The sequence below is a fragment of the Anabrus simplex genome, chromosome 4, assembly GCF_040414725.1.
Source record: "Anabrus simplex isolate iqAnaSimp1 chromosome 4, ASM4041472v1, whole genome shotgun sequence".
Taxonomy (NCBI): Eukaryota; Metazoa; Arthropoda; class Insecta; order Orthoptera; family Tettigoniidae; genus Anabrus; species Anabrus simplex.
In genome coordinates, this window is record NC_090268.1 from 271236663 (window position 1) to 271264033 (window position 27371).

Sequence of the window (27371 nt, forward strand, 5' to 3'; positions counted from 1 at the left end):
CTACAATTGTTTTTTGTGTTGTTTACGTTGCACCAACACAGATATATCTTACGGCAATGATGGGATAGGAAAGGGTTAGGAGAGGGAAGGAAGCGACCATGTCCTTGATTCAGACACAGCATTTTCCTGGTGTGAAAATGGGAAACCACGGAAAACCATCTTCAGGGTTACCGACAGTGGTGCTTGAACACACTACCTCCTGAATGCAAGCTGACTGCTACATGACCTAAACTGCGCAGCCACTCACTCGGTGTCCACCACTGGGCATGCCTCCTTCTACAGGGTCTTTTTGGCTCGCTCCATGTATCAGGAGAACATGCACGAAAGGTGATAGCACGGCCGGGTAACTCATTTGCTGAGAGATATATGGATTGCTTCATGACCGGCTAAGATGATCTAATACAGTACGATAGCAATAACCATTGCTTCACAGCAATAGTTTAGTTTAACATCTGTGGTATTGGTAGCGTGTTCACTGTGTTCGCTTTAAAATAGTGTCATTTCTGTAGGAATATTAAAGTAATCGTGTGTTAACAAGTGATGTATACAGTAGAACAGCGTGTATTCACTGTGTTGTGCTATGCGAAGCATTCTTCTTAATTAGAGTGCCCCTTTCGATTCATTTGCGAATTTCCTGGCTTCCTCCCTCCCCAAAGGAGTATGGTACGTAAATTAGTAGTTCCGTACCACCGGGTCCATTCTTAACAAGAAATCACGCAGGAGATGAACTGTTTTAACAGAGGAATAGCTTGACGAAATAGGAGCTCTCTTGGAAAGAACTTCAACAAAATACCTGTCGCGTCTCGCCGTACAAGCTAATGCATCATTCATTATCTTCTGCCCACAAAGCAACAAACCTGTTAAAAGCTAAACCGTACAAACCCACCCCTGCCCAATATTTAAGAGGACCTAACAGTTTCGCTAGGGTTCAGTATTGTAACTGGTTGCTTCAGTCACTTCACGATGGGTATGTTGACCCAGAACTTTTATTTTATAGTGAATGAATCATGGCTACACTTAAATGGCTACGTAAATAGTCAAAATAGTCGCTACTAGTGTGCAGAAAATCCCCACCAGCTGCATGTCCGTCCACTTCATGATGTAAAGATAGGAGTTTGGTGCGTAATAAGTGTTCACAGAATTATAGGGCCTATATTTTCCGTGAAACAATAAATGCTGATTGATATATAGACCTCATTCTCAGACCATTCTTTCAAGAGCTGACGGGAGAAGAAAGGAGTAATGGTTACTTCATGCAAGATAATGTGACAGCACAAACTGCTAATCGGTCTATGGAGGTAATACGGGAAATTTTCGAAGATTGTGTGGTTAATCATCCCCCTAAATCTCCTGATTTAAATCCCTGTGATTATTACCTGTGGGGGCTGCTGAAGGGAAAACTATGTGAACAACCCTCACACAAGAGAAGAACTACAAGAGAACATTACACACGTTATTTCGAACATCACACGGGCTGAGATTCGCCGAGTGTCTGCAAACCTATTTACGAGGTGTCAGGCATGTTTGACAGCTGAGGGACAACATTTTGAACATCAAATGTAATGCCAGGTAGGTTTTCGACTAATAGTTTCACTAGAAATGGATTTCTATAAGTGTGAATTGCCGTGAGTAGTGGGAAAGAGGAGCGCACATTATACCGGCCAGCGACGGAGTGTCATTGCGCCAGCCGTGCCATGCTCTGAGTTGTGCTGCAGAACGAGCTAAAAAAAAAAAAAAAACTGTAGTATATTATATCACTTCACTGGCAAATTACAATAAACACAAAAACTTACTGGGGAAACTATTAAATTTATAAATTGTCATACTATCATCGTTTCTTTAATTTTCTGCAATTTGAATATTACATACTGTATATATAAATGAATAATAGTCAATTAGTATTAAAGAAGTAAAAGTAATTTTACACCTATTACTTGAAGCAAATATTGCTGTTAATAATATCAGTTAAATACATAAACGAAGTACACCTGCCTTTCCTCTTCCGTAATATCATCTTCATCAGGCTTATCCTCTTCATTAAAATTTAAATGATCTGATACTTTATTGAACACTATGCCGCTAACTGCATTGGCACAAAGTTTCGGGGTCAAACCACGATAGCATCCAGTGAATCCATCAACGCTCTTAATATAAGACACTGTGAAACAAAGGAAATAAATAATACATATTTAGAAAAATGCTGTAATGTACATTTACAAAGGAATAATATTTTTAAAATTAAACAGTAGAAATTATAATTGTACAAAAAATCATAGCCTACAAACTACAAGTCTAGAGCTCTCTTTCTTCATTGACAGTGACACAACATTATGTGCAACCAGTTTTTAATTAATTAATTAATTAAATAAATAAGTAGACTGAATATTATAAAAAACAAAATATAATCATTTCTAGCACATAGTAGGTATTGTATAAATACAAGTGCAGGGAGATGATCTAGGAACCCTTCTCACCATTTAGTCTATAACCATTCTACCTGTACTTTACATTTAATTGCTCATTCTGGGAAGTGTGACTGTAGTAAAGAGAAGTACTTATAAAAAGGAATAAGTAAGGTGAAAACAAATTTTACTAGTGTGGACAATGTTAGGCATATATTGTTTTAAGTAGCCCAACCAAACTGGTGCAGTATCTGTGTGTTCTACTTGCTATAAAACTGTTGCAATAGTTAAAACTTCTATTACATGACCAAATGCATACTATTTGCTAAAGAATGAGAAGCAAACTTTGGAAATCAGAGATTTAATGTTTTAAGTTCAAATTCTACAACAAAACTTATGAATCATTCAAAAACCAAACAAGAAAACTGAATCTTGGCCTCTTTACATACTTCATAGAATCTAGGCAAACAAAAACAACCATTCAGCATGGAATAGTTAAAGAATGCATTCTTGAGACACATAATGTTATTTGGAAAGAAAAAGGATGTTACTGACACACTCAGATATATTGCATGATTTATGTCTTCAAACATTAGCAACTCAAAGACAATTTAAATGTTTTTTTACGTTTGTCAATTGTCTTCCTATATTCACTGTTAAATTATGCAACATCTTGAATACAGCACAGATGATTATGTTTGGGTGCTACAGGGACTTAACCAGTGAACAACTGATTGAAGAAATGCTTATTGTATTGTTACTTCCATGAACTACTCAATGGGAGAACTTGTAAAGGATGTAAAGTAGTATTTCAAAAAAGCTAATTTAAACCTACGTAACTGATAACGGTAACAACAGATGGAACAGCAGCAATGGTCAGAAATAAATATCTTAATTCATCAGCTGAGTAGTAACCCTAAAATGAACTGGAACGATTTGGCTCACATTTTTACACTTCGTTTTATGCCGCACTAACGATAGGTCTTATGGCGATAATGGGATATGGTAACAGGTAGGAACCCTCTTAGAGGCAGCTCTGCCCAGGGAGTGGCACCCCTGCCTATGAGAGTCCCATAGCACACTGGCCCGGTGTGTAACACCTGGTAAAGGGTCCCAGCTCAGGGTAACGAGTGAAGACCTCAACGGCAGCAACAGCAGAGAATATGATTCGGTATGGTAGAGCTGGCGGAGGAGGCAACCCATTACTCTGGGGATAGTAAAAATAGAATCCACTGCCTTGTGGGGTGAGGGGGGAACCTCAAAGACTATGGGAGTAAACCCCAAAAGAAAATCCTCAATTACGTTAGGCCTAGCAAGCCAGTAAGACAGCTTATTTGTAGTTGCTTTCAAAACATATAAGAGCCTCGGAACACATTTAACATCTAAATTAAGATGTCAGCACAAGCAGATTCATGTCAGGGATGATGGTTTATGGCCTGATGATAGACAGGGTCTTTAAAAAATGCAAAACTCCCGGAGGAGACTAACACATATTGGGACCATCAACTTACTCAGTCTCACAGGAAAATGTGAAGAACTAGTGGACCTCATGGAAAGGAGGAAATTAACGATACTGGGGCTGAGTGAAACCAAATGGAGAGGGAAAGGAATGAAGAAATTAAGAAAACAGTATACACTGTATTGGCATGGAAATGACAAAGAGATGAGGAATGGTGTTGGTTTCATCATGAGTAAAGATCTAGGAGTCGCTGAAATTCAGTATGTTAGTGAGAGAATAATAAGGTGACTGTACATTTACGGAAAGGAAAACTAACTTGGGTACAGGTGTATGCACCTCAAACTATATGTTGTCAAGAGGACAAGAACTAGTTTCTTGATGATTTGGAAAAAGTTATTAGAAAAGAGAGAGTAATCATTATAGGAGATCTGAATGCACAGATTGGGACAAGCAGAACAGGATATGAGAACGTAATGGGTAGAGGCGCCTATTTTTCCCAAAGAGCAAAATCGTGAAATTTTTGCGAAATTTTACAAATTTAGCTCAAAATGCGAAGCTAATTTACTTTTAAGCAAAATTGCAAAATTAATGATGAAAATATGTGGAATCACTCTTTGATCCAAGAAGCATACGGTATTAGGAAGGTGATTTAGGAAATGATGAAGTCTCCCATCTAATAAAGCAAATTCCCATCCTACGAGAACTTTCAATATGGCCTTCCCGGTGCAAAAGAATGACAACACAGTACACATAAAGTTGACATGACAAACCTGGGCCTAAAGACCCTCAAAGTAGTCCCCTGCTACCGACACCACATGCTGCCAACAATGTGGGAGGCGCTGAATACCTTCTGCCTCAGCATTTGCTGCACCATGTGTGAATCGGGTCACCTGTTGGCGCACAGCATTAGCAATGTCCTATCGTGTTGCAAACCGCCTACCACGTAGTGGTTCCTTAATCTTTTGAATGAGATCAAAATCACAGGGCAAAATGTCAGGAGAGTACGGTGGGTGCTCCAATTCTTCCCATCCCCAACGTCGCAGTAGCTGCCCTACACACTCTGCTTTATGTGGTTTTGCATTGTCGTGCAGGATTATTGCACTGTCCACAAGATCCGGACGTTTCTCCCGAACGCCATGTTGTACCTGTCACACCAGGAAGTCCCTGTAGTACTGTGCGGTCACTGTTCTGCCATGTGGAACAAAGTGGCATTGACATCCCTGACGTCATACGACGACGACGATCACCATCATTCTGACTGGGGAAGGATTCCGATGGACCTTCTGCCTCCTTGGTGATCCAGCATGTCGCCACTCCGCAGACTGACGTTTCAGTTCTGGTTCATAAGCCCTAGCCCAAAATTAATCAATGGCGATTATTCGTGACAAGAATTGATCGCCGTCCTGTTGTCAGCGTGCAAGGTGGTCGGAGCATAGTGCATACCTTTGAACTTCCATCAGTGCATGCGGTACCCACCGTGATGTGATTTTGCGCAACTGCAGCTCATTACGCAATATCCTGTGGACGGTGCATTTCTCTATGCCACTTGCCCTCTCTAACTCCAGTAGCATCCATCGCCTGTCCTCATCCAGGAGCTGCTTGATGACGGCACGTGCCACGTCGGTCCGCACGCGGACAGTTTTTCCCAAACGTTGCTCATCACTGGTTGACACACGTCCTTGCTGAAACTTTCCTACCCACCGTGCTACTGTACGATATGGTAGGGCATTATTTCCAAGGGCTTCCACTAATTCACTGTGAAATCCCATTGCATTTCTCCCTCGGAGAAAGGCTATTTTGATGTAAGTGCGCTGCTCAACACGGGTTACTTCCATCTCGCACGACATTCACCAACTGACTGATTACCAGCTATCACAGAGCCATCTGTTGTTCTGCATGCACACTATGCCTGCAGAACTTCTACATGACACATACATGTTTGTGATCCGTTCACATATCTACAAGAAAAAAAATAGTTGCCATGAAGAAATCTCTTGTGGAAAGAAAAGGATCGGGAGAAAAATAAACCGGATCTTACTAGAGACGAGAAAGATCAGAAACCTCAAGCAATTATACCGAAACAAGAAACTGGACGTTAAAAGAATAGTTACAGAAGAAAAGACCAATGCATGGAATATATTCATTCAGAAACAGGAGGAAGACAGCAGAGGCAATAGGAAACTACTGTATAGTGTTATCAGAGGTAAAAGGAAGCCAATGAATACCATAAATGCACTTGAAGATGAAAATGGAAATTTGGTTAGGACAGAAAGTGACATGAGAGAAGTCCTGAAGAACCATTTCAACCACCTACTGAATAGACCAGTTCAAAACAAAATACAGAACCGGAAATACAAGCCTACAATGAGGAACCTCCCATCACCTGGAGAGAAACTGAGACAGCCTTAAAATCTATGCCTAAAGGAAAATCTTCAGGTGCAGATGAAGTGAATGCTGACATGATAAAGGCAGCAGGCATCCAGGGTATACAATGGCTGCACAGAGTACTAAATGCCATATGGACAGACAACAAAATACCTGCAGATTGGAGCAAGGGCGTTATAATTCCCCTGTTTAAGAAAGGCAGCAGATGGAAACCCACCAACTATAGACGAATAACACTTTCTCATGGGCTAAAAATTCTAGAGAACATCCTAGAAAGGAGATTGAGAACCATCACTGAACCACAGTTAGAGGAGGAGCAATATGGATTCAGAAGTAACAGATCAACAATGGAACTAATTTTTAGCACCCACATGCTGATGGGAAAGTACTGGGAGAAAGGCAAGAACCTGGTCATTCTATTCCTGGATATAGAAAAGGCCTATGATAGTGTTATAATATATAAGATCTGGGAGTGCCTGAGGAAAAGAAATGTTCCTGAAGGACTGGTAAGGAAAATTCAGATGTTGTACAAAGACTGTACTAGCTGTGTACAAATTGGAGAAGGTCGATCATCACGGTTTGAGACCAAGAGTGGAGTTCAACAAGAAAGTGCATTATCCCTACTACTGTTCATCACTGTTATAAACAATATAATGAAGAACGTCAAGGAAAAGTTAGGTGAACTGAATGCAGTGGCCTTTGCTGATGATATCATGATTTGGGGTGGAACAGAAGAGGAAGTACAGACCAGACTCAACGAATGGAAATCCCAGTGCCAGGAATATAACCTCAACATCAGCAAGACTGAGACAGTGACGGCAGTCAACAGAGAAGGGTGTCCAGCAAGTGTAAAACTAAGAGACCACCAGTTAGAGTGTGTGGACAGTTTTCCTTACTTGGAAGTGTAATCTCCAGTGATAATTCGGTCAGAAAGAAAATTACAAACAGAGTGCAAAGAGGATCAGAATTCTACCAACAAGTAAGAACACTTTTATGGGATGACATGATTCCAAAACCGGCCAAACTGATGATGTTTAACAGCTATTTCATAACATTATTGACCTATGGGATTGAAGCGTGCACCCTCACAAAAAGAGATCAAGACTGCAAGCATCAGAGATGAAATTTCTTAGATCCACCATCCAGAAGATCAAGATGGACAAGTTAAGAAATGAAGAAGTGAGGAAAGAAGTCGGAATAAAGACATCCCTATTAGACTGAATCGGCACATCCAGACTACGGTGGTACGGGCATGTGATGAGGATGGAGCCTACAAGAATAGGCAGAATAAATTTGGAAAGACAGGTGGAGGGGAAAAGACCTGCAGAAAAACCTTAAACCCGATGGATGGACATCATTAAGGTTGATCTGGTTACCAGAGGATGGACAGTGGATGATGCTCTCTGTGACAAGTTGTACATGGGCAGGAAGAAGCAGAAGAGGCTCATTAACAATACCTGGGAAACTGGAACTGTACAATGATGATGATGATGATGATGATGATGATGATGGCGATTGTACCGGGAGGTAAACCTCTACTTCGCTCATTCAAAATAAGCACCTTAATAAACTCCTCTATTGATCAAATAGTGAAACTGATAACACAAGTTGGAACTTTAATCGGAAGATGTCACCACTAAAATATTAATTAATTTGGTTATTGTGAAGTTTCCTAAACAGACTGAATTTCTCCTTGTTTTGTTTACTATACATCAAGAACTTTGAACATTTTTCCACAGATGTCACTACCAAAAAAAACTCTGATCATGCACTCTCTTGCAAGGTGGAAGGACTTATAACCTAAAGAAGTTTCGTATTCCTAGGTTTTCCATAACTGAATCTACATTCATTTATTTTTGGGTTGGCAACACTTCCTTTGCTTTCCGCCAGTTTTGAATCTAGCCAATCAGGAATTTTTGTAATTAATTTTCAACCAATCCCGCATTTCTTGTTCACTTTGTGTTAACCAATAAAAATTGAAAGGGTGTGGCCGGTTTAGTCCGGAATTCTCTCGAACCTTCCCTGAGGGTATGTAAGTTGCGCCTTTTCGGGTTTCCTTGTCAACTGATCACCGTCTTTATAAGTGTGTGTGTGTGTTAAAGTCAGCAGAACATCTATAAGGTAATGGCCACATAAAATTCTATCTATCTTGCGGTCTCCGCAACTTTATCTGAGGGGAAGGTCCAAATCTTTAATTATGTAAAAAAAAAATTCTAAAATGTAAATCATCTTTCGGCTAATGTAAAAAAAAATAAAAATAAAAAAATAAATAAATAAAATTTTAAATTTTTTTTTAAAAAAATCATGAAGTATTTAACTGTAAATCAGGGATAGAGAGCGAGTTTACCCTCTTGAGCTCCCCTTCATCTTGGTTTGAGGTGACTACGTTTTGCAACCTTTCGTTACTGTAATATGTTAAAGTTATTTCCATACGAGCCCCAGTTTCATCGGCCGAGAGCCCTGTAGGATTTTATATTTCAGTATCTGGAGCGCAGTGTTCGCCTCTATTCAGGTTGTGTTCGGGCCATTTATTTAACCTGTTCTTTTCCGCAAAGGCCCTGTAGATTGGGTACTAGATACCCCTGTATAAAATTATTTTCAATTTGTAAGTTGTGCCTTGAGAGGCCAGAGATTGTAAGACTTTGATGTTGCCTTGAGTAGGCTGGAAGAAACTGAGAGCCTGTTAGCTCTTTTCAAAGTTTTGTAATAGTAAAGGTGCCTCTGGAAGGCTAGATATTGTAATTTAGGGAGCAAGTGCTCTTGAATCAGGGAAGTTCTGCCCTGGACTAAATTATTTTTCTCATTTTGAATGGAAAATTTTATAAGATTGAGCTCGTTGCTCAGAATTGTAGATTAAGGGCTTGAAGCCCCAAAACTGTAAATATTCAATAATCTTGGATTGTCCAAGACTTGTTTCAGGATTGCCAATTGTATCTGTCATGTTGTTATTTGTTAATTTTGGAAATTCTAAAGAAATATAACCTTTGTTAAAATTTTAATTCAATTCTTGATATGGTAGTTAGACCCATTCAAGCCCGCACCTTTTTTCACCATCTCTGCGTTCCACACATACCCCGGACTAGCGATAATGGGACAGGAAAGTGTTACGAATGGTAAGGAAGTGGCAATGGCCTTAATTTAGGTACAGTTCCATCATTCGCCTGGTGTGAAAATGGGAATCCATCTTCAAAGGCTGCCGACAGTGGACTTTGAACCCACTATCTCCTGAATGCAAGCTCACATACATCTGCAGTGCAGAAGATTTGTATTTACCAAGTATCCAAAAAACTTCATGCCACTGGGGCGAAAGGTGAAATTGAAACTGCATGTGTCGGCAAGCCTGGGTAGATGACGTCAGATAATGACATTCTGGTCAACCGGCAGTCAGTGCAGATTTGTGAGGTGTGTCGGTCGTGTTGAAAGCAGTTTTGTAAAAACTAAAATCCTGAAGTGAACACATCAGTGTCAAAGGATGTTTCACAATTGTGATTACTTAAAAAAATTTAAAAAAAAAGATGATACTAGTTCAGACTCTGATTTTCTCCGAGTTCCTCTACGGCATTTAAATGTGCAACTTGCGAGTTGCAGATATCCAAAGGATCAACTTATTTGAGATGTGGTGCTGGAGAAAAATGCTTCCCATTTAGTTTAAATTGGGTAGCAATGCTGCAGGAGCTGCTCGAAAGATATGCTCCGCACTTGGTGAGGCATCAGTGAGCAAGTGCATAGCGCAAAAGTGGTTCAGTTGATTTGCATCAGGAGATGAGAGCCTCCAGGACAAGCCTCAAGCTGGACGTCAATCCACTATCGACAAAGCCTTGCTGAAAAAGAACATTGGGCGTGATCCACATCAAACATGCAAAGAACTTGCACAAGGATTTAGAATGAGAGAAGAAACCATTCGATTACATCTGCACAATCTTGGGAAGAGGTGGAAGTTCAGTAAGTGGGTTACTCACGTTCAGACTGAGGAAACCAAACTCCAGCGGATCACCATTTGCTCTTTATTGCTGTCACGCCACAAGAAAGCCCCATTCCTACACCAGATACTAACGTGTGACGAGAAATGGGTATTATAGAGTAACCGCAAAGGAAAACATCATTGGCCATCCCCAGGTTCTGTTATATTTACCCCCAAATAAAACATTCATCAACAGAAGGTATTGCTCAGTATCTGGTGTACTTCGAATTCCTAATGCATGGTAAAACTATCACAACCGAAGTGTACTCATCCCAGTTGCAGCTGCACTGCGTCAGAAGCAGCCAGCATTAGTCAAAAGGAAAGGAGTGATCCTTCTTCAAGACAACGCTAGACCTCATATGGTGATAGTTACTAAGGAGGTAATCAACGCACTAGGTTGAGAAGTTTTACCTCATCCTCTTCACTTCCTGGACATCGCTCCATCTGACAACTATCACTTGGGTTTGCCCATGAATAACCATTTGTGTGAGCAACAGTTCCGAAACAAGGATGATGTCACACAGGCCACAGGACAATGTTTTGCTTCTAGGGACAAGAAATTTACAAACACAGGATTTATAAGTTTGTATATTGTTGGGAACATTTAACTGAAGCTGAAGGAGGTTATTTTACTGTATAAAATGCATTTGCAAGAAATTACCAAGTAGTTCCTTTTCACTGAAAAATATGGCACAAACTTTTTTGGACACCTGGTATTTCCGAGTGCTTGATACACAACACAGAAGCAGGAAAACTGATTTCATTTCTTAAGTAATGTCTACATTACAAAAGGTTTTCTACCCTTCTGATAGGTCAGCTGCACAATAGTATATAAACATGAAAAACTTCTCAAACATTTGTCACCATACGCAGGATTTCGGGGTGGATGTAAGTGGCATTTCTATGCCACAACTCATGGCAAAGGGAATCGTGATGATTTGAGAGGAACAGTCAAGTGTCTTGCAGTCGAGGCAAGCCTTCAAAAACCATCATCATTCATTCATTCATTCATTTCCCTTGTCCAGCTCTCGCTGGGTTGGGATGTTAGTGACACCTTTCCATCTTCCTGTATCCAACCACCATTGTTGCTCCTTAACTGTCTTCCAATCTAGATTTTTCAAATTATACCATTCTTGATCGGTTTCAACGAACTTAGTCTAGATCTCCCTCTCCTATCTTGGTCTCCACCATCCACTTCGGCAGCCTTACCTCTTCCATCCTCTTAACATGTCCAAACCATCCCTCTCCATTCTGTTGTAAAGCTTTTCCACATCAATTTCTTTCCTGACATCCTCATTTCACTGGCCTGGATTTTATTCTCCAGGCTTTTTGTCAGTGTCCAAGTCTTTCCGGCATTTGTCAGTATGGGGCAGTAGTACATCTCACACATCACCTTTTTACAATTCATTGGTACTTCCTTCCACCATCGTCCCACCCGCCTCCCCCACCTTTCCTTGCCAGAACCACTTCATATTTAAATGGGTTTTACGCACGATATGCTTGGCTTTGGAACCTTCTACCACCTGAAATAAAACTGCTTTCACTACCTTACTTCCTCTGTGCAGTAAAGAAAATGTAGATGTCAACTGAAACCCATATGAGATGTGTAACGTATGGTTCACCAGCCCCTTGCGATTTAGTTTTATGCATCCCACCAGGTTTACTACAATTCTGAAATACATCGGTCCCTCTCCCTAAACTGTGGTAATATAACGAGATGTGTGGTTACGGGCTAAAACACAGCACGAATCGTAAGCACCACTATTAATTCATTAAGGGTACCTCAAACGAACATGTAAAATGACCAAAGATGAGAAGAATATGTACCTTACAACAGGAGGTGCACACACAGACCAGGAACAGGTATTGTATAGGCTAGAAACTGCACGTTGCTGTCAAGCCTTGCAATAGCTCACTTGGCAGGTCCAGGGTGGGAGTTGTGATAGTGGACGGTGCCCAAAGGTAAGAATCCCACACTTTTAAAAAAAAATTTACATCCAGTTGACTGGGATGTGGTAAGGTTGCAAACTTGGTAGCTTCCACAACTGATTTGTTTATTTGGCCATGTCCGCCTCCGTAGCGTAACGGTTAGTGTTATTAGCTGCCGTCCTCGGAGGTCCGGGTTCGATTCCCGGAACTGCCAGGAATTTAAGAATGGCAGGAGGGCTGGTATGTGGTTGAAATGGTACATGCAGCTCACCTCCAATGGGGGTGTGTCTGAAAAGAGCTGCACCACCTCAGGATGAGGACACGAGTTTTTTTTATTTGGCCATGAAAAGGACAATGGTATGGAGCTGGGTTGGAAGAAGCTAGGAAACGTGTGACAGGATTTCAGTTACCTACGTCTTTTATTGTAAGAACCGCTTGGCACGCTGCAACATCTCCGAAGTAATGCATCGGTATGCCTCAGTAATAAGCTGTCTAAGGTGACCAGGATTGCTCAGCTCCTGTGCATACATCAGTTGTTTTACACAGTCCCACAGAAAAAATCATGGGGAGCAAGATTGAGTGATCTGATGGCCTAGGGGATAGGTCCTCCCCTTTCTATCCATTTATCAGGATACATTGCATCGAGGTGGTTCCAGAAGACAACTGCCGTTTGTGGTGGAGCTCCATGATATTCAAACCACATCCTGGAGGAGTAAAGGAGTGGCACGTGTTCCAAGAATGGTGGTAGGTCATCTTGATGGAACTGCAGATAGCGTTCTCCCATCACAGGTCCCTCAAAGAAATGGGGACATGATGCCACACAATACATTAATAAGAAATGGGGACCAATGAGGTGATCACACATGATGCCACACAATACATTAATACCCCACTGTACCTGAAAAGCTGCCTGTTATACAAAATGGGGATTATCCACACTCCAGTAATGCATATTATGTCAATTAATGGTTCCATCGTTGTGAAACTGCGCTTTGTCCTAAATAAGATGGTCGCTAAAAAGGCAAGATCAGTGTCCATATGCTGTAGGGTCCACTGACAGAATACCATCCATGCTTTGAAATTATGACCATGAAGCTCTTGGTGTAAGTACAGATGGTACAGGTGAAACTACTGGGTATGCAATATCTGCATAACAGATGCGCGGATGATGTTCGTCTCCTGTGCAATGGCTTGTGTGCTAGTGCGAGGGTTATACTGGATAGCGTCCAACACAACTTCTTTATTGTGAGCATGTGTCACGCCATGATCTCGAATAGGCCGTGTCCTTCTCGGGGATGCAGTAGCCCACAGACGTCTTTTCACACTCTAAAATGTGATGCCTGTCGGTTGTCGTCTATCCAGATAGCGTTCTTGATACAGGCGTTGTGCCTGGTATGGTGTCTAGTTTCTTCATAGATCAGTAACATATCCACATACTCGTTACTGGAATACATCACAAGGCAGTGAATAAGCTTTGTGTTGTGTTTTGTTGTGACTTGCCTCGAAGGAGGGGAGTTTGCACAGCTACATACCTATCTGCCATCGCATGTTTTATCGTTCCAATGGGGCACACTTTGCCCTACCTGTGGTCTACGAAGCTTGAAACATGTATGATGTAGCTAATTGGTTGCCTGTGTCCTAGCCTCAGACCATCACCTCCTCATCCTTGTCCAACCCAGCTCAATAGGCCTACCCTTTGCCACGATACATAAGGCCCATTACAGAGCCAAATAAACAAATCAGCTTGTGGAAGCCATCAAGTGTACAACCTTACCGCATCCCAAGCAACTGGCGGAAAAATAAAAAAAACTTGCATGGGATTCGAACCTTCGAGTCCCATCTACTATCACAACTCCCACGGCGCCCCTGCCAATTGAGCTATAGTGAGGCTCGACGTGCAATGAGCAGTGCAGTCTATACAATACCTGCTCTTGGTCTGCGTGTGCACCTCCTATCATAAGGTACGTTTTCTTCGGATCTATGCTAGTTTTACGGGTTCATTCAAGGTCATTCTGCAGTTGCTCACAATCTTGTAACATACATATTACTCTATACAGAATAACATCATCTGCAAAAAGCCTTATCTCTGATTCCATTTCTTACTCTCATATCATTTATACATACACTGACTGACAGAGCAAATGCAACACCAAGGAGGAGTGGTTCGAAACGGATGAAAGTTGGGGAAAAAACAGAGTCGGCACGGAAGAATAATTGATGTTTATTTCAAACCGATATGCAGGTTAAACAATGCGCACGGCATCGACTCAGTAGGATGTAGGACCACCGCGAGCGGCGATGCACGCAGAAACACGTCGAGGTACAGAGTCAATAAGAGTGCGGATGGTGTCCTGAGGGATGGTTCTTCATTCTCTGTCAACCATTTGCCACAGTTGGTCGTCCGTACGAGGCTGGGGCAGAGTTTGCAAACGGCGTCCAATGAGATCCCACACGTGTTCGATTGGTGAGAGATCCGGAGAGTACGCTGGCCACGGAAGCATCTGTACACCTCGTAGAGCCTGTTGGGAGATGCGAGCAGTGTGTGGGCGGGCATTATCTTGCTGAAACAGAGCACTGGGCAGCTCCTGAAGGTACGGGAGTGCCACCGGCCGCAGCACATGCTGCACATAGCGGTGGGCATTTAACGTGCCTTGAATACGCACTAGAGGTGACGTGGAATCATACGCAATTGCGCCCCAAACCATGATGCCGCGTTGTCTAGCGGTAGGGCGCTCCACAGTTACTGCCGGATTTGACCTTTCTCCACGCCGACGCCACACTCGTCTGCGGTGACTATCACTGACAGAACAGAAGCGTGACTCATCGGAGAACACGACGTTCCGCCATTCCCTCATCCAAGTCGCTCTAGCCCGGCACCATGCCAGGCATGTACGTCTATGCTGTGGAGTCAATGGTAGTCTTCTGAGCGGACGCCGGGAGTGCAGGCCTCCTTCAACCAATCGACGGGAAATTGTTCTGGTCAATATTGGAACAGCCAGGGTGTCTTGCACATGCTGAAGAATGGCGGTTGACGTGGCGTGCGGGGCTGCCACCGCTTGGCGGCGGATGCGCCGATCCTCGCGTGCTGACGTCATTCGGGCTGCGCCTGGACCCCTCGCACGTGCCACATGTCCCTGCACCAACCATCTTCGCCACAGGCGCTGCACCGTGGACACATCCCTATGGGTATCGGCTGCGATTTGACGAAGTGACCAACCTGCCCTTCTCAGCCCGATCACCATACCCCTCGTAAAGTCGTCTGTCTGCTGGAAATGCCTCCGTTGACGGCGGCCTGGCATTCTTAGCTATACACGTGTCCTGTGGCACACGGCAACACGTTCTACAATGACTGTCGGCTGAGAAATCACGGTACGAAGTGGGTCATTCGCCAACGCCGTGTCCCATTTATCGTTCGCTACGTGCGCAGCACAGCGGCGCATTTCACATCATGAGCATACCTCAGTGACGTCAGTCTACCCTGCAATTGGCATAAAGTTCTGACCACTCCTTCTTGGTGTTGCATTTGCTCTGTCAGTCAGTGTATAAGAAAACAAAGGTCCAATAATACTGCCTTGAAGAATTCCCCTCTTAATTATTATAGGCTCAGATAAAGCTTCGCCTACTCTAATTCTCTGACATCTATTTGCTAGAAATACAGCAACGCATTCAGTCGCTCTTTTGTCTAGTCTAACTGCATTCATTTTGGCCAGTAGTCTTCCATGATCCACTCTTAGACAGGTCAATAGCGATACAGTCCATTTGACCTCCTGAATACAAGATATTTGCTATATCTTGCTGGAATCATACAAGTTGATGTTGATGATGTTTAACAGCTATTTCATAACAATATTGACCTATGGGATTGAAGCGTGCACCCTCACAAAAAGAGATTCATCAAGACTGCAAGCATCAGAGATGAAATTTCTTAGATCCACCATCCAGAAGACCAAGATGGACAAGTTAAGAAATGAGGAGGTGAGGGAAGAAGCCAGAATAAAGACATCCCTATTAGACTGAATTGGCACATTCAGACTATGGTGGTACGGGCATGTGATGAGGTTGGAGCCTGCAAGAATAGCCAGAATATATTTGGAAAGACAGGTAGAAGGGAAAAGACCTGCAGGAAAACCTTAAACCCAATGGATGGACAAGATAGAGGTTGATCTAGTTACCAGAGGATGGATGTTCTCCATGACAAGTTGTATATGGACAGGAAGAAGTGCAAGAGGCTCATTAACAGTAACAAGGAAACTGGAACTGTACAATGATGATGATGATGATGATGATGGCGATAATGGGACAGGAAAATGCTACGAGTGGGAAAGAAGCGGCAATGGCCTTTACAGCTCCAGCATTCACCTGGTGTGAAAATGGGAAACCACGGAAAACCATCTTCAAGGCTGGCGACAGTGGGGTTGGAATCCACTATCTCCTGAATGCAAGCTCACATACATCTGCAGTACAGAAGATTTGTATTTACCAAGTATCCAAAAAACTTCATGCCAGTGGGGCGAAAGGTGAAATTGAAACTGCATGTGTCGGCAAGCGTGTGTGGATGACGTCAGAAAATGACATTCTGGTCAACCGGCAGTCAGAGCAGAGTTGTGAGGTGTGTCGGTCGTGTTGAAAACAGTTTTGTAAGAACTACAATCCTGAAGTGAACACATCAACGTCAAAGGATGTTTCACAGTAGTGATTACTTAAAAAAATTAAATAATAAAGATGATACTAGTTCAAACTCTGTTTTTTTCTGAGGTCTTCTATGGCATTTAAATTCTGAGCCAAGAAAGAAAATATCAGTACAAATGGTTCAGCAGCTAACTTGTAGTTTCACGTAACTGATGTTATGGTGAACACAGCCAGGGGAATTACAATTTTATAAGGAATTTGAAACACAGCGACATAGCTTTTCATTCATTTAAAAAAACCAAATGCATTGGCTGGGATACAAATTGTGGTTGCCTGTGTAAGAAACTAGTGATGATGCAACTTGGCTGCCATGCACCAACAAATTATTTGGATACAAATACAGTGAAACCTCAGAATGCGAGTAACTTGGTGTACGAGCGTTTTGCAAGACGAGCAAACATTTTAAATAAATTGTAACTTGATAAGCGAGTGAGGTTCCGCAATACGAGCGTCACGTGTGCCTACGATTTCCCCTCCCCTGTGGCTTTGTTGAATGAATGAACGTGGTCTTTGGTCCTGTAGTGAAGAAATACCTTGCAGAAAATAATCTGCCGCTCAAAGTCTTGCTGATTATGGACAATGCTCCTGCTCATCCTCCAGACTTCGAGGCCTTGAGGACGAATTACTAACTGGAGGAATTCAAGTGTGTTACGGGTAAGTTCCTTCCTCCCAATACTACTTCAGCCTATGGATTAGCAAGTCATTTCGCACTTCAAGAAGCTATACACCAAAGCACTATTTCAGCAATGCTTCGAAGTGACCGAAGGTAAAAACCTTACCCTCCGTGAGTTTGGAACAAATCATTTCCACATCATGAACTGCCTGAAGATCATTGATAAAGCCGGGGATGGAGTCACCACGAGAACTCCACTTCTGCTTGGGGAAAGCTGTGGCCTGACTGTGTTTTGGACGTGACTTTGAGGGGATTGTTGGTGACAGTGAGGTGCTGATTGTTGATGAAATTGTGTCCTTAGAGAAGACTATGGGGCTGGAGGTGAATGACGTGGACATTCAAGAGCTGGTGGAAGAACATAGCCAGGAACTGACCACCAACAAACTGATGGACCTGCATCGCGAACAACAGGAGGATGTTATGAAGGAGATCTCGTCTGGGGAACAGAAGGAGGAAAAGTCAATGGAATCTCTCACTTCAGCTGAGATTCAGGAGAAGTGCAAAATGTGGGAAATGGTCCAAAATGTTGTAGAGAAACACCACCCGAATAAGGATGTAGCAGTGCAAGCGATGAACCAGTTCAATGACAAAGCAATGTCACATTTTTGTGAAATCCTCAAAAAGAGGCATTGTCATTGGACAGGTTCCTCATTAAAGTTGCACGAAAAGAAAACAATTCCAGTGAGCCAACAGATAGCAGTGATTCCGTTTGTGAAATTCGTGCTACACAGTAACTTTTCTCATGTCATCTCTCGTCTCTCTCACACCAACAATGATTCAACGGTAAGGTGAAGTGCACTTTAATTTGTTTTAAGTTATATTTTGTTTTATAAATGGTATGTGAATAAATATTTTTGTGTTGTGGACGAATCATCCGCGTTCCAATTGTTTCTTATGGGAAAACTTGCTTTGATATACGAGCGCTTTGGATTACAAGCACGTTGCCGGAACAAATTATGCTCACAATCCAAGGTTCCACTGTATGTTTGAATATATCATTACTTAAATAAATATTGTTATAGTCCTTATTGTTGTCAGCTGTTGCTCACCTCCCAGTACACAATTTTGTGCACTTTACGTGCAAACTTCTGGAGTCCTTTTAAGCTTATTACAATTCAACTTTCAGCTCTTTATGCACAAATAAGTTGTAATATGTATATCAGAGTTAGCCTATCGAATGAGCAATAAATAAAGATAATTTAGCAATAAAATACAGCTGAGTTGATTTTCCAAAATCCTTCCCTGGCTTGTAATAAGAAGCTACTTTTACAACAGACAACAAGCAAGAATATATGTCTCACTTCATCTGCACCATAACAGTAGTTTAGTATCAACACAGAATGCCTTCTTAGGTCAACTACAGTGACAGTCAGAATTTTTCGGACAGAATAATCTATACATGTAATACCCCTGTTATTAAAGAAAGAACAGGTAAAAAATTCTGAATTTAATGCACTTCATAGGTACTGTAGCCTAATTATCCAATTGTGATTTGTAGATGAGTTTACAAAGTAATAATGCCTTTTACTTATTTGAGATACGAAAATTTGCTGGTCAATATTTTTTGGACAGGAGATGTTTAGTGACTTGAGGCATGCTTTGCACTTGTTATGCGCTGTGCAGGCAGGTCCCAGCCAGTGCCTTCCTCATGCACAGACACAACAATTCATGAGTGACATGGGACGCAGAGGAAAGAACAGTACATTTGAACAAAGGCAATTGGTAATATTCCATCATGAAAAAAGGAAAACATGTCGACAAATCACAAGTCTGCTGAACATGAAGAAAAGTACTGTTAACGATATTATTTGCAGATACAAATTTCAAGACAGAATTGCAAATCTGCCACAGACAGGTCGCCCGAGGGTCCTTACTAGGAGAGAAGAGAGGTCAGTATAAGAAAAGAGAAAAGAAATCCACGTCTTACTACAACCACTATTGCTGCTGCATCTGAGAGCGAGTTTGGAAAGAAGATCAGTGCAAGATCAATCCAGAGGGTGTTATATAGAGGTGATTATCACGGGCAAACTGCAAGAAGGAAGCCCTATATCAACAAAATAAATTGGATCAAGCAACAACAATTTGCTAAGGAACATCTTAGCAAAGATGTGAACTGGTGGAAGACTGTAATTTTCTGCGATGAATGAAAATTAAACGTTTCTGGCTCAGATGGGCGCATCATAGTTTGCAGACAGCCCAATAGAGAGTTTGAAAGAAGTATGAAGGCAACGGTAAAACATGAAGGGGGACATTTTATGGTGAGGGTATGTATGTCGGCTCAAGGAGTAGGTGAGCTGATTTTTATAGACCGAAACATGGACCACTGTCAGCATCTTCAGATAAAAAAAAAAACAATCTGAAGAACAGAGCAGAAAATATGGGAGCTGGGGACTGTTTTAAATTTTATCAGGACAACGAACTCAAACATACGGTCTATAGTGTATGGCTACGGTTGTTGTACAACTGTCCTAAAGTCGTGAATCCTCCCCCACATCCTGACATTAACCCCATTGAGAATTTATGGGACATACTGGAAAACAACGTCCAGAAACTTCCCATAAATTCCAAAGCTGATGTGAAGAGACGACTGCAAGAGGAGTGGGAAAAATTGTCTCATTCTATTCCACCAAAAGAAAACTCGTAGAGAGCATGCAGAGACGCCTGACTGAAGTGCTTCGCAGGAAGGGAAGAATCACGAAGTATATAATATTCTTACGTGGACTTCATCCGTCATATTTTTTATGTACTTGCACATTTTTGTCAGAATATTTATGAACAGGCAATTTTGCATTATTGTAATTACATTCATACATTTCAAAATTTGTTGTAAAATGAAATGTATGTGTATGTGTAACTATTCATTCTGAAGTAAGCAAAATTAAACTATATATGTTTGTTATTAATCTCCTTTTATAAATTTCAAAGGAACTCTGCCTGTCCGAAAAATTATGACGGTCACTATGTAACATCAGAAAAAAATCAAGGCTTCACTGTCACATCACTGTTATCAGTAGATTAACCTCTCTTTCTCTCTTTGATTCAAATAAAGTTGGGTTGTAAATCAGGGCTGTAGTCCAATGAAAGTGTATCTCGTCCATGGAAACAAGATATATTAAAATTAACAAACATATTAGCGAAAGCTTTAAAATATATTCATCCACTAATTGCTAAGCATGGGCTAATTTTTAAACTGTCAAACGGCAGAAGTGCTCCTCAATAAGAAGCTTAAAATCTCAGTTAAAGACATGAAGAAAATTCCAAATGGCACTCGTCTAGTCCTCAATGATTATTATTTTTTTAAGTGAAGACTTAGTGTACTAAATAAACATTTTTACTCACCGTATTGAAACACATTTGGCAGGGCAAGAGCCGGTTTCCCAAACAAGGTTTTGGTAGGATATGGAGGTATGGGTTCATGACCAATCTGCAATGAACCATGAACTTCATAATAATGGGTTTCACCTATAAAGTGTGTATAAGGTTGTTCAATATATTCTGAATCTAAATATCAGCAAACTCATTCAATTAAACTTCGAACTAAATGTGGGGTTATGCGACATACCTGTATCAAAACTTTAGCATATTCGATAGGATGAGAAGCAGTGTTTACTAGAACCCTGAAAGCTATTAACGACCATGTGCTATCCTCCTTAGAATTTGACATTTCGGTTCAGCGTATTATTTACTAATTTAAAAATGTTACAAATTTCCATTCATCAACAATCACCGGCCATACCCCATGCGCCCATTAAACATACACGCCTTCCATAGATTTAGGAATACTACTTAAACATAAGTCGCATACCCTCGTTAGCCTGTGAAAGAGGACGACGCTAAAAATTAATTAGGGCAAAGAACTATATTAAAACAAACACAATAAATAGATAAAATTTAAATACTAAATCTTGTTCAGAGGGACTTAAAATCAAAATACAGTTCGATAATATCATTGATAGAAATTTCCCAACAACTTGAGTAATACTCTGTTTCGCAATTCTGCACAATTATACAAAACGTAATTAATTTTAATATATTTTGATATAAATACATTTATTTAACAATTTACACAATCCATGATGTCATTTTCATACTGACAGATACGCTCATACGGTGAATTCTCCCTACTGAAATATATGTTTATCAAGTTGGTAAAAGCCACCTAAACCAAATGAATTGCGACATACCGTGCCTACACGTTTGTCCTAACCTTCGATCTTCTTCTTCTTCTTGGTTAGTTTTTGGACATCGTCGTAAGACGCTACGTCCAGTCACTGGTGTGCGGGATAATTAATGTCTAGGAGAGGAACCAACATTAGAAGAAAATAGTACACTACAAGATAATAGGGTTAGCTATGTAATGAAGCTAATGACAGCCGGGGATAATGAAACGGAGTAAAATACCAAGAATATGGAGACTAAACTATCTAGGACAACACAAAAACACTGGGACACAGGGTTCTAATGCTTCACGTCTGTGTGGTCTGCCACGACGTCTTTACTACGAACAAACCAGACCGGACCACAAATAAGGGTTAGGATGCAAAATTTCATACCTATAGGAAAGGAAAAAGTTACAATTGGATGTTACAGGTAACTAAAAATTTAAGGATTAAATCTACTACGCGAAAAGACGGTTGAAACACTAAACACGAAACATTTAACGGCAGTTGGTAACCCGCATGAAGAAGCTTAGCTATGAAGTCTCGACGGTGATGTTCATATGTCTGACACTGAAAAAAAATATGGTTGACAGTACCTACTGCCCGACCGCATGGACATAAGTTACTTTCGATAAGATTAAGACGATAGAGATGAGCAGGCGTACACACATGATTTAAGCGAAGCCGTATAATTGTAGTAATATGACGCCGAGTGTAGGTACCAAAGGCAAACCACGGTTTATTAGGAATATCAGGTAGAAGCGTGAATAAGTGCTTACCTTTCAACTGGGAAGTTCGGCGCCATTCTGCACACCACTGATCGTGGATGAAGTGACGACAGTGTTCCCATAAGTCTGTGTGTGGAACTGCGATATAGTAATCCAATCCAGAACCCTGGGCAGCCTCTTTAGCTAGGATATCCGCTGTGACGTTACCGTGTATGCCAGAATGGCCCGGAATCCATGCGAATAATACTTTAACATTACGGAGGAACAAGTCATAGCTTAATTTGCGTAAATTTTGAATGTACCAATTATTGGTATGTTCGGGATTGTCTAAAGCCTTCAAGGTGCTTAAAGAGTCAGTACAAATGAGAGCTTTTGATATTCCAGAATATTTTATGTGCAATAAAGCCTGGCGTATGGCGAAAATTTCAGCCGTGAAAGAAGAAGCGAGGTGTGGGAGAGTGAATTGTTTGTTCATAGCCAGTTGGGGGGAGTAAAATGCAGCACCGACACCAGTAGGGGATAGGGTCTTTGAACCATCAGTGTAAAAAATAATATATTGTTCTTGGTTATGCCTATGGAACGCAAAGTGAAATAAACTGGTCGTGACATGGTTATTTGTACGGAGTATTGGAGGACTAGTTTCGAATATAGTGTGAAGAATATCAGGTTTAAATGTACTAGCTCGAAAAGGTATAGAGTATTTCGGGTGATTTAACGTTTGTACCATGCTAGTACGAAAGTGACCGAAGTGGTTAAATGCCCATAATAGGGCCGGTTGATGATCTTCATTAACATTCCGGTTTTGATAATATTCATGTAATAGCTGTAATTTCGGGATGATTGGGTGGCGATATTTATTTAATTTGTTAAGAAGATATTTGCTAGCGAGTAGTCGTCGTCGAAATTTTAATGGCGGTTCCGATGCTTCAGCTAACAGTGCATTCGTTGGGGAGGAGGACATAGCCCCCAGGATTAAGCGGAGTATTTTAAACTGAAAGGTATCAAGTTTGCGTAGTTGGCTATTAGATGCTATATCAAGAAAATGACAGCCATATTCGTATACTGACCGAATGATATTTTTATATACCGTAAGAAGGACATATGGATCCGATCCCCAGGTGCGTTTAGTGAGAGATTTAATGATAAGGAATTTAGTTTCTAATTTGGAAAGAATATATTCGATATGTTCTTTCCAGAGTAATTTATTATCAATTTTAATGCCTAAATATTTGACCGAAGTTTTGATACAAATCTCATAGGAACCAAAGGTAATTGGAGTACGATCATAATTTCGTTTCTTCGTAAAGATCATGGCAGAGGATTTTTGAAATTCGATGTCTAAGTTATGCTGGAACAGCCATCTATAGAGGATCGGTAGTGTACGTTCAATGGTAGTACGGGATTCAAGGGCCGATGCTTTAATGGAATAAATAACTATATCGTCAGCATATTGTAGGATCCTAGCCTGTTGAGAAATCACCCGCTCTAAGTCAAAAGTATATAACAGATATAAGATAGGGCTCAAAATATCACCTTGTGGGAGACCTTTTGAAGTATATCGAGAATCGAAACTCTGGCCATTGGTCTTTAAAAAAATGTGACGATTGGTGAATAATTGCCGTATAATATTAATAAACGAAAGAGGAAATTGCCATTGATATAATTTGGCAAGAAGTACACCTATGTCCACATTATCATATGCTCCTTTTATATCGAGAAAGATAGCCGTCAAAACGTCACCTCGACTGCGAGCGAGTAATAAGTCTGTAAAAAATATATTCAGAGCGTCTGCCGTACTTCGACCTTTCAGAAACCCAAACTGGTACACTGGAAGTATATTATAATATTCTAAGCACCATAGAAGACGGTGCAAGAGGATTCGTTGAAAAGTTTTACGAAGGCAGGAACCCAAAGCGATACCTCTATACCCGTTTGGGTCTTGAGGATGTTTACCTTGTTTTAAGAGGGGTAAAATTTGAAAATCGTTCCAATCGACAGGAATGGCATGGCTGTCAAGTATAGCGTTAAAGGTATTTAGCAGCGTTTGCTTAGCGTGGAACGGAAGATATTTCAACATTTTATAGGTGATAGAATCTCTACCCGGGCTAGTATCTTGACGATGTTCGAGTGCCATATCTAGCTCATGGAGGGAGATATTCTGTAATAGACTAGAAAATTTGTCGGAGGAAGGTATTAAACTATATTCATAAGAAGGTTCCACGTAATCGGGTGTAAGTTGGTGGTAAAATTGGGCAATTCCTTGAGGATGCGATTGAGAAACAGGATTTTTATGAGTATTACTTAAATGGTGGATGGCTGCCCATATATCTTTGAGAGGGGTTTGTCGATTGATAGATGTGACAAATATTTTCCATGCTGTTCGTCGTTTTTCATTAAAAATAGTCTGTATGGAAGCGACTATTTTTTTATATTGGATATAGTGATCATAGGAGCCAGATGTTCTATAAACTTTTAAGGCAGCTTGTCTACGACGAACTAAAGACGCACACTCGGAATCCCACCAACGAATAGCATTTCTCTGCATTTTAAAAGACCGCTTGTGTTCAATAGGATGATAAGTATCTAAGTAAGAGTGAATAAAGGATAATAGTAGATCGTAGTCAAGAATATGAGGAGCTGGAAGTGTAGAGCGGATTTTATCTGCAAGAAAGGTCGTGAATAGCGTAGAATCAAAAGAGCGAAGATTACGGGATGCAATAAAGTGAGAGACATTCCTGATAACCTGTGGGCCGATATCGATTAAAATGGGAAAATGGTCGCTTTGATGGGTGTCATAAATGACATTCCAATTTGTTTTATGTGCCAAATCTACTGTGCAAATAGTGAGATCTACTGCACTTTTATTAATGTTAGGAGCTGTTAACCGAGTAGGAGAACCGTCATTGAGGATAACCAGTTCCTGTTTTACGGTGATCCGTTCAATGTTCCGCCCTTTGGGGCAACTAGATAAACTCCCCCAAAGAGGATTGTGAGCATTAAAATCGCCACCGATTAGGGTGTTGTTTTGTGAGAATTGTGAAAAAAATTTGTCCCATTGGACATAGGTACCTTTTATCCACGGCGGACAGTATATAGAAACCAAGGTCCAGTCTTGAATTTTGACTACAAGGGCTTGAGTGCCCGGTATGCTATAGTTTAATGGAGCTTCCTGAAAGTAGATGTCTTGTTTGAGGAAAATGCATGTGCCTCCAGAGATGGGTGCATCATGCCGTATGACCGTAAAACCTTTCATGCGAAAATGAAAATGAGATTTTAACCACGTTTCGCTCAAGAAAATTACCGCAGGATCAAAAGAATTTATTAAACTCACTAATTCATGCTTCTTATTTAATATGCTCCGACAATTCCATTGCAGGATCCGCATGTTTTACTTAACAGTAGGGGGAGGTCCCACAACTTGAACAAGATCATCATATAATGATTTTAACTCTTTCTTCCATATGCCAGTTGAATCAATTTTTGCGATTATATCTGCAAATCTGTTAAAGAAAGGTCGACATAGTTCATTAACGTTAACGTTTGATTTACCCTGTAAAGCCATGACAGAGGTAGATGACGCGTGGGGATCCGAAGTTTGCCCTTGAGAACTTGGCTTCAGTGATGTAGAGGCGGTCTCGGTAGGAGGAGCAGGTATCAAACGCACTAAGGGAGTACCAGAATATTCTGGAACCGTTTTCGGGTTACTTAGTAAATGCAGATATGATGCCCTATCATAACCTGGGGTGACAGGTGGGCGGGGGGGGTTATTAACCACCATAGTAAATTTACGCTTTCGAGGTTGAGTTTCTTCCGATGGAGTTGATCTAGTGGGTAAAGGAGGAAAATGTTGGGGTATCAGAAGGGGGTTAGATAGGGACTGTAATGGGGCAAAATAGTTTTTCACTTCAAAATATGATTTGTTTTCAACACTCATAATGCGTTTAATTTCTTTTTGTTGTTTGTGGATTTCACAATGTTCTGCTCCCGCAGGATGATTTCCGCCACAGTTAGCACATTTAACGACTTGGTGAGTGCAATCTTCAGTAGAATGAGTAAGGGAACACTTACCACATCTCGGCTCCCTAGAACGACAATTAGAAGCGGTGTGTCCGTACCGCTGACATCGTTTGCATATTAAAGGAGAAAATATGTAGGCCTGAACCTCTATCATGACTTTAAAAATAGACACGCTTTTCGGAAGGTGTTGACTCTCGAATACAACCTTCACAGTACCTGTAGGGATATATTCAGTTTTTCCGTCTTTAGATGAACGTCTATTTAGACGTTGTACTTTCACTACAGGATAAGGTGAATCTAAATAGGTGAGAATGTCAGATTCAGAAATAGTAGTGTCTACTCCCCTTATGACCCCTACTCGCTGAATATTCGAAGACGGAATAAAAGCTTTCAATTTCTTTTCTGCAAGAATGGAATGAGAAAGAAAGGCGTTTGCAGCCGTACTAGACATAAAAGTAACTTGAATTCTATTACGTCCCTTCCTATGTATGGCCTTGACTTCACCAATGTGCCTCTCGTAGAAAATCCGTCCCAGTGCCATAGGGTGAATATGTCCTATTTTATTTGTAGAGTCAATCGATTCAACAAATACTATGTAAGGGCCAAGATGAGTGGTAGAATAGGTAGATACAGGAACTTGAGGGCGCTGATCCGAATCACATATTGTATCTTGAGAACTGTCTCGTTGAGTAACAGTATTACTAACGTCCATGGGTAAATCCTTACGCACGGCATCTTTAGCAATATCAGGAGGTCGGCCTAAAGGGCCACCACCACTATCTACAGACATAATAGTCCAAAAGGAATTACCCTATACTAGCACCAGAACAACCACAAAAGAAATTTACTAGGATACAAACACAAACATAAAAACACTCTACTTATCTACAAACAGGAAAAAAGCCGCTGCACCAGTGACCGGAGCTAGACGTGTACACCGCACAACAGCCGAACACCGAATGAACCTT

General features: G+C 41.1%; 1 protein-coding gene across 1 annotated transcript in view; it reads right to left on the reverse strand.

Annotated features, from left to right (window-relative positions):
* LOC136872639 (mitochondrial carrier homolog 2) overlaps positions 1-21594 on the reverse strand; it is a 141651-nt gene extending 120057 nt beyond the window's left edge. Inside the window, exons 1-3 of the mRNA XM_067146447.2 lie at positions 21061-21594; positions 20838-20922; positions 1993-2158 (exon numbers count right to left, since the gene is read on the reverse strand). Coding sequence (XP_067002548.1) covers positions 1993-2158; positions 20838-20922; positions 21061-21162 — 353 coding nt within the window. The 5' untranslated portion in view covers positions 21163-21594. The remainder of the gene's footprint in view (positions 1-1992; positions 2159-20837; positions 20923-21060) is intronic.
* Between the last annotated feature and the right edge of the window lie 5777 nt (positions 21595-27371).